The sequence below is a fragment of the Drosophila navojoa genome, chromosome 3 (assembly GCF_054131105.1).
Source record: "Drosophila navojoa isolate 15081-1374.11 chromosome 3, UAZ_NAV_1.0, whole genome shotgun sequence".
NCBI classification, from domain to species: Eukaryota; Metazoa; Arthropoda; class Insecta; order Diptera; family Drosophilidae; genus Drosophila; species Drosophila navojoa.
In genome coordinates, this window is record NC_142891.1 from 5,773,601 (window position 1) to 5,781,761 (window position 8,161).

The 8,161-nt window shown below is 41.2% G+C and overlaps 1 protein-coding gene across 1 annotated transcript; it reads left to right on the forward strand.

The window, feature by feature from the left end:
- Positions 1–2,668: 2,668 nt before the first annotated feature.
- Positions 2,669–4,863, forward strand: LOC149091638 (uncharacterized). The gene is made up of 2 exons (XM_089258222.1): positions 2,669–2,835; positions 2,896–4,863. The coding sequence occupies exons 1-2, from the start codon at positions 2,770–2,772 to the stop codon at positions 4,732–4,734; spliced, it is 1,905 nt and encodes a 634-aa protein (XP_089114348.1). The 5' UTR covers positions 2,669–2,769; the 3' UTR covers positions 4,735–4,863.
- The last annotated feature ends 3,298 nt before the right edge of the window (positions 4,864–8,161 follow it).

The following is an 8,161-nucleotide window of genomic DNA, read 5'->3' on the forward strand; positions in this document are numbered from 1 at the left end:
CGAACTGATATCATTTTGATTTATAGCGTTAATCGAATGCATCCAACTACATATGTGTTGGCCGTTCGTTGACAACGTTTCACGATTTCAATTAACCGAATTCAGATCATCAGAGAACTTATACTTTAATATTATATAATGTATTCATTTCTGTTGTGCTTATTTAAATTCCTGGAACTCTCTCATGATAAAATTGATTAGTTAACCTGGGAAAAAGTATTTTATATATTTTTAAAATTTATTTATTTATTGTTTATTAATAAACTTGCATTTTTTACTATCTTGTTTGTTTTTCTCGATTATAATTATCAAAGGGATTTTTTTTTTTTAATGAATTTATGTTACATTTGATATCTGTTTTTGATGAAACTTCTACTTCTGAAATTTAATTAATTTATTTAAATTAGAAATCTCCAAATTGCAATTCGTATTTATACAAAGCCAAATTACCATAATATGTACTATATTCAGTTAGTACACACTTGTCTAACAGCTTCTTCTTCGTCAAACTTCAACCTGATTTTAATTTACGAATTTCCATCTTAGCTTAAACTCTTGCCCAGGGCCATGTGCATATATTTATTCATATATATATTTTCACCTTTTCGTTTGTTGATTTAGAGCCGTGTTTGGCCTCAAGTCAATTTCAATGCTCATATCACTCACACACACATACACACACACACACACACACGCGGGCGCACAGTCAAAAGTCAGCCGAAGTTGGTTTTCTTGGTCCTTTTTGACATTCAATTAATATGCAAATTGAGCTCGACAACTGAGCTCGGCTGGGCAAAGCATTCCACATGCGATAAGCCGCATTTAACCCGGCTTCTTATTCATTTAGCCCCCCCTTGCGCCTTTTACACTTTGGCATCGCAGCGAAGAATAAACAAAGTGCATAGCATTCAGAGGAGGGGGCGGGCTGGGGCTGGCTGGGGATACGATAGCACAGCATAGGGATAGAAATTAGAAAACCAGCTTAGTGATTCCGCAAACGTTTGCAGATTTCGTGCATAGTTTCAATTGCTTGCCTCGGGCGACGGTGTCTATTGTTGTGCTGTCTGGTCTCTGGTATCCTGGCATCTGGCATCTGGCGTGGTCTGGCACTCCCCGGTCCTGGGGAAGCCCCTCAGGAATGCCCCACGGAATTTACGAGACCCTCGAGATTAGTTTGCGCTGTTGTTTGCTTTAATTGCAAGCTGTGGGCGTGGCCGTGTCGCCAACTCAGCGGATTGCGGATGCAGAGAGGCGAAACAGAAGCGAAACTAACAAACGTTATTGGGCACATTCCACATACGCCGCGCAGCGTAAGCTCTATGAAGGCGCACACAGACAATTTACACTCTCGGCTAAAAGTATACGTATCGGGCACTGGCAATTGGCAATTGCTCTGTAGCTCTACTCTTAACACTCGTGTTGCAGTGCCAAGCCCAAATAAATACACTTATCGTGAGTCGCAAGGCATTCGCCAATGTCTCGCATGCATAAATTCTGCTCGAATATTGAGATTGGGGATTGGTGGGGGCAGGAGAGTCGGGTGGGGAGTCGCCCACTGATGCGGCTGTGGTGCTGCTGGTGGTGTGGCGGCTCTTTTGGGCCATTTGGTGTATTTGTTTCCATTTTATATCTTATTTATTTCAATTTTTTGCCCATTCGTTTGCGACGTGTGTCGATGTAGCACATTTTATCGCAATGCTTTTTCTTCGCATTTCTGTTTTCTATTTTTTTTTTTTTCTGTTTTGTATCCTTTGGGATGCAATTTTAAAATATTGCACACACTTCTCGCATCCTCTTTCCAAACAGAGCCGAGCCAACTCAGAGAGTTCCATTTATATTTCATGTGCGACGTTTTTGTCCTCATCGCCATCGCCAGCGCCATCGCCATCGCCATTGACTTGAGTGATTGTAATAAATTATTGCCAAGTTTATCTGGGCCAATGGATCAGCGGATCGGGCATTCTCTGCTGGACCGCCTTAAGAAGTCAATTGATTTTGCCAAAGTGGCCAAAGCAAATGTTCAAGTGTGGCTAAAACTGAAATAATACTTTAAAGGTAATGGAAAAATTGAAATGCATGACATTTTGGGCTGTTATGTTATTGAGTTAACATTATGTTCACTTACATTGCGTTAATTGTGCTATGTTAGCTGACTGTTATCTATAATGTAGCATCTTACTGTGCATCTCTGAGTCGGATACTTATAAATAATATATAATATAATAATATATATATTAAATACAAATATGTCTTACAAAAAAACGTGACGTGTGAATAATAATAATAATAATAATAATAACAATAACAAATACCACATTTCATGAAGACTTTCCACATATATGGAATTATAATATAAAATTATATTATTAAGATAGCTTTTCACTGTACTTATGTAGACTTGTAATCCATACTAGAGTAGAGGTTTAGCTCGTTGTAGACACTTGCTAAAGTAAGTAAAATAATTTGGAGATGGCACTACTTATCCTTATCGATAGAAAACAGACAATCGATTTTCGTTTGCTCCAAATTAATAGAGCCCATTTGGTATAATCAAGTATGCATTGACATTTAAGTATTGCTGTCAGTCCGTAGTATTTAAGTCAAGCAAAAGTTAAGCGGACAGCATATAGTAATCAGGCTGCAAACAGATTACAACGGCAAAAAAAAAAAAAATAAAAAAATAAATTGAAAAAAAAATTTTATTTTTTCTTTAATAAATATATAAAATTGGTTTAAGAACGAAAAAAAACTTCGTATTTTATATAAACAATGATGCACCGTGTCAACTTTTACGATGGAAGCGATCTGCGTGGACTACTGCCGAGCCCCGGACAGGTAAGCTGAGGTAACGTCCTTCGATTCGCTAGATATATGTACAAGTGTCTGAAAATTTAGATGGAAGCGCCTGGAAATCCTGGCGGCGGCACTCGAGTCCAGTCGCAGCTCCACGAACGCCGCCAGTGGCTGCTGCATTTGGGTCTGAGTCCCAGCTGTGCTCACGATCTGGCAATGCACACACTGGAGCTTCCCGAGTTCAGTCTGGGTGAGTTCAAGGAGTACTGGCGTCAGCTCCGCCTGCAGCTGGGCCCCAGGCGCCAGTACGAAGTGGATGCCATTGTGCTGCGCAGGATCCGCGAGCTGTTGCAAAATTGTTCGCCCGAAGGGAATCATCCAAGAACTCCATCGCCACCGCTCGGCCTCAACTGGAACTCGACTGACTGCGAGAGGCCAGCTCCTCCCGCTCGTCACGGATTTGGCTCACCCATGCGTTGCCCGACGGATCGCCAGCTGGCATTTCGAGTGACTTCCACGCCTGTGCATGAGCAAGAGCTGAATGCCACAGAGCCCGATTTCTATGACATAAACGAGGATCCACGCAACGTCAATGAGAATCGTCCAGCCAGCAGCGCCAATGACGAGCGCTACAATGGAAACAATTATCAGAGTAACGGGATTCATTATCCCGAGGTATATAATATAGATGCAGATGCTCGCAACATATTGCCAGTCGACAGACAGTCTACAGGGTATAACAATCAGCACCTCAATAATAATTTTCACTATGTTAGGTATTACAACAACAATTATCGTCAGCAGTTGCCTGCACACTCCAACTTCAACAACGAAGTCCGTGAGCTACAACAACAACAAAATCGAAACTTTTATGATAATTATAATAATCTACAATTCCAAAATGGTTGGCATTATCACAACAGAAACTATGCAGATATGCATAATAGGAACATGATTTCAAATCAATATGCAATGGGTTTTCCAGCGCCGAGACCTCTGCTGCCTGAACTCCAAATCAGAATCGATAATACTAATCGTAATTTCGGTCAAGGCATCAACCGTAAACGCATTTTGGAGTCGCCCGTCGGTCAGAATGAGCCAAAGCGACGCTTCATGGACGAGACCAACGAAATATTTAAAATTGGCGACTTTGAGTTGCCAAGAATCCAGAACAAGACGCTCCCTCTGCCGCAGCCAGAGAGCGAATCGTATGCAATCAAGTTCTTTAGACGCAAACATTGCCCCATAGTGGGAGGAAAGGCAATCGGCACACCGGTAGTGCCAGACGTGCCGCTTCCAGATAGTCCCGCCAACTCAAATCGAACTGCGGCCAAGCGCATTCGCCAAGACTTGCGGAACGAGTGGCTGGCCCTATATCGGAAAAAGAACTACAAGGATTGGGAAGTTTGGTGGAAAGACTTCAAGTGGTGCGAGGCGGGCATCGAGAAAGAGCTCGAACGGTATAAAGGTACTAATTTAATGGACAAATCATTTTTGCACATTATGATGAACTATGACAAGCCGCACACGGTGAAGAGGCTGCTGAGTCAGGCCAGCGTGGCCTTGGAATTGAACAAAACCAACTACCAGTCGATAATTGGCACCCTATTCGAGATCATGAATACGAAGTTCTTGGAGAAGCTAAACTCTTCGGAAATAGCCCGATTGGAGGATATGATACGTTACATACCGAATCATCTGTGGACTTACAAGATGCGCAGCATGGTCTATCTCTGGTCACGCTACAGCAGAGTGCGCACATCGAGCGATAAGAGCGAGGATGCCGCCAAAAATCTCTGGGCCACTCACACTCAATGGTACAGCGCCCTCTTCCACTGGCTGGCCAAACAGGCCTTCGACGAGCTCAAGCGGATCAGTCGCATCGAATGGCCGAAGCACGTCAAGGCCTATGCCACAATCGAGAGCAAGCCTTTGCCTTGAATGAAGAAACTTCAATTGTAACGGGGCATACACATAGGCCATATGCTTATGCATACCAGTAGATACATATTTTGATCCTAATACCAGCCATCGATTGTAAACATTTTTACCTCAATAAACTGTATCTAAGCAAGCTATGCTAGGCATTGCAAATATAATAAATATGAGTTCCTCTAGTTTGCTGCATTTCACTTTAGATTATATTAAAAACATTCCAGCGAGGCACGAGAGCCTAAATTGAAATTATGGTGTAATAATTGGAATGAGAATAACCCAACCTTCTTCAGTCTCTCAACCGTTCTCTTATTCGGTTAGTTTTTATCAATTCCTTTCTCTCCCACTTCATCACCTTTACTACTTCTCTTGTTTGTATTGGTAATTCTATTCACTCTCTATTGCCTCGATCTCGCATTGTCTCTCTCAAATCTTCCCCCATTTCTTCTCTGTCTTTTATTCCCTCACAATTTGTTAATGACCTGCTTGAGCTAATCTACCAAATCTTAAATGCAAACATCATTTAATTTCAATTCTACACACACACATACATATATAAAACATTCCGAAAACTCTCCTTAGAGTATAATATAATTCTTGGCTACATTGAATTTTGTCATAATTTAATTACTGCACTGAGAGTCCTCATCAATCATTCATGGACATCTTGTATATTCCAAGTACTGCATATACTTTGTGGCAAGCGTGAATAAATCAAGCATAAATAGGCAATTCCAATAACTTAAATTCTCTTTAACTTGCAATACGACTCAAAAGCCACAGCTGCAATCAATTGAGCCGGCCTCAACAGTTTCCCGCTTTTAACTAATTCTGTTTGCTGCGCCACTCGTTGAGCGCTGCTCCTCCATCTGTTTGCAGGACAAGCAAAAAACCCGAAGCATATATATATTTTTCGTTTTTGTTTTTTATTTTTTTGCTTGCATAAAGTTGTTTAATTTGTTATCGCAAAGTGCACCTGAGCCCGAGCCCGAGTCCTGCCCGAGCAGGAGACCGAACGCTGAATTGCAAGAGAAGAGCGCAAGCCCAAAAGCAAATGAAATAAAGCAAAGAAAGCAAAACAAAAAACCCGTAAGTAAAATAAAATAAAAATGGAGACAAAAAATTGCAAAACGTTGTTGCATATTAATCCGACAGAGTATTTCACTCAGCGGGTGTCTCAACCACAGAGCAAGCAGAAAGCCAAACCACCCATATTGCCCCCCACATAGCCACCCCACCAGCCAGTCGAGCGAGTCGCGGCCCAGGACGACCACGAAAGACATTTATTGTATCCTTAGCGCGCTTGACAGACGCGTGCTTAGACGATGATGAATTTGTCAACAGCGCCGCGCGAAATATTCGCCAAGCCCGACGTGGCGTGGGCGTGGCTAAGGCTGGGCGGACTCATTCACGAACTGCTGGGAATTCGGGCAACCAGCCAGGCAGAGGACATCAAGTGACGCAAAAAAAAAAAAAAAAAAAAATGCAAATAAAATGCCAGCTTATTGAGTCGACGATGAGGTCGAGGTGGAGGACAGTTGATGGAGGACACGGGCGCTGGCTGCTCTTTACTTGATTGAAAAAGGTGATGTCAAGGCTTTGCACGCCCAGCGCATAAATTGCTGGAGCCACCCACAGAGACGCAAACATATCACACCTAGGCCAATCAACTAAAACATTCCAGATGCAGGTAGAGATATTTAAGCTTGCTCATTTAAGCAAACTCTCTTACTTACAGGCAGCTAAGCCTTGCTTAGGCAAACTCAAACACAAAGACCTGACGGGATATTTATCAGGCCTGCTGCTGGCATATTTCTGCATAAATCCAATGCTATAATATATAATTTCAAATTCTTATCCTCAGACAGAGCAGGCAAAGGGCTTGAATTTAAGTAGATTTTTGTATTTAATTTGGTCGATAGCACATTAAGCCGACTTGGTTTATGTACACGCTTGGCTACACCACAAGCACTCACACACGCAGTCACACACACACACACACATGAATTAATTAAAATTCAATTCGAATCGTGCACGCACGTGTTACGCCCACACGCTCAATCATAATTTTAATTTTGCCCCAAATTAAATTACACGCCTACACCAGGCCCATGCCAAGCCCCACGCACCGGACGGGAAGAGTCAGAACGAAACAAAGGCGCCCGTAATTGGTAATGTGCTCTGTGCACTCGAAATACTTTGCTACTAATTGCAAATTGCAAATCGGATTAACATTAACATCTCATGCACCGGAGCCCAAATCTCGCAATTATGTGCGCATTCTCGAACGATTCAACAGTTTTGCTTACTAATTTGCCAACTCGATTCGGCTGTCAGTCTGCGCTGCGGCTGACAACTGAAGCGCATTTGGCAACTCTGACTCGGGCCAGGCCCACTCACGTTGTCCCGGCCTAGCTCGGTCAGCTGGCATTTCATTAACACTTGGCACACACTCATCAAATATTTGCAGACGTTTGCAGTTAATGCAAATAACTGAATTAATTATTGAATTTTTGATAATTCTCGCATGAATGGCATCAATGCACGACTCACTTATACCCTGTCCTCTGATTTTACGGCATCCTTTTTTATTGTTATGGTAAGCATGGCATGTATTTACGTTAATTATATGATTAATTTGCCTTCGATTATCGTTAGCTATGTGCATTCCATAACTTCTTCATGGCTGCCGGTTGGACTAATTAAATTCCATTTACCCATTTATATGTGCGTGAAACCACACAGAAAATTCAATTAAATTGAAATTAATCATCGGGTCAAAAAGTAACATTTTCTCAAAATAAAAATATGTACATAAATCCAATAATGAATTCATAATTAATTTGTTGACTTCAGGCTAAGGAGAGAAATGTTTTGAGTAGGAAAAGAAGTTGGGAAAAATAAAGCTATTTACGATAATGATAATAAAAGAATATGAAGCAATCAAGTAATTAAAGCCAAGTGAATGTTTAATACCTATGTAAAATATTGATGTATAAAGTAAATATGCATATATTGAAAACTTTATCTAAATGGAATATTTCCGAACTAATTGGAATATGAAGCAATCAAGTGGACATAATTGAAGTCAAGTTATTATGCATATTTATATAAGCTTGCAATCTCTACTCTCTCAATACGCAGAGCCGGCTATTCGGCAATGAGGCTCAGCCTTTTATTTACTAAAATGTATTGTAAATTCAGTAAATCAAATAAAAACCTTCGCACCACATAAAAAGTGTTGGCAAATATGTGCAAATTGTCAACAGTTTGTTATGGCCACAGCTCAAACAAATGAATGCGAAATGCTGGCCCAGCTAAACAAAAATACCATTTGCAAATAGACAGAGTACCGTAAACAGCTACTGTCAGCCGGATCATGGCTAACGAGCTGCCAGCTAACAATCTGTTTCTTGAAAATATGAAATACAAA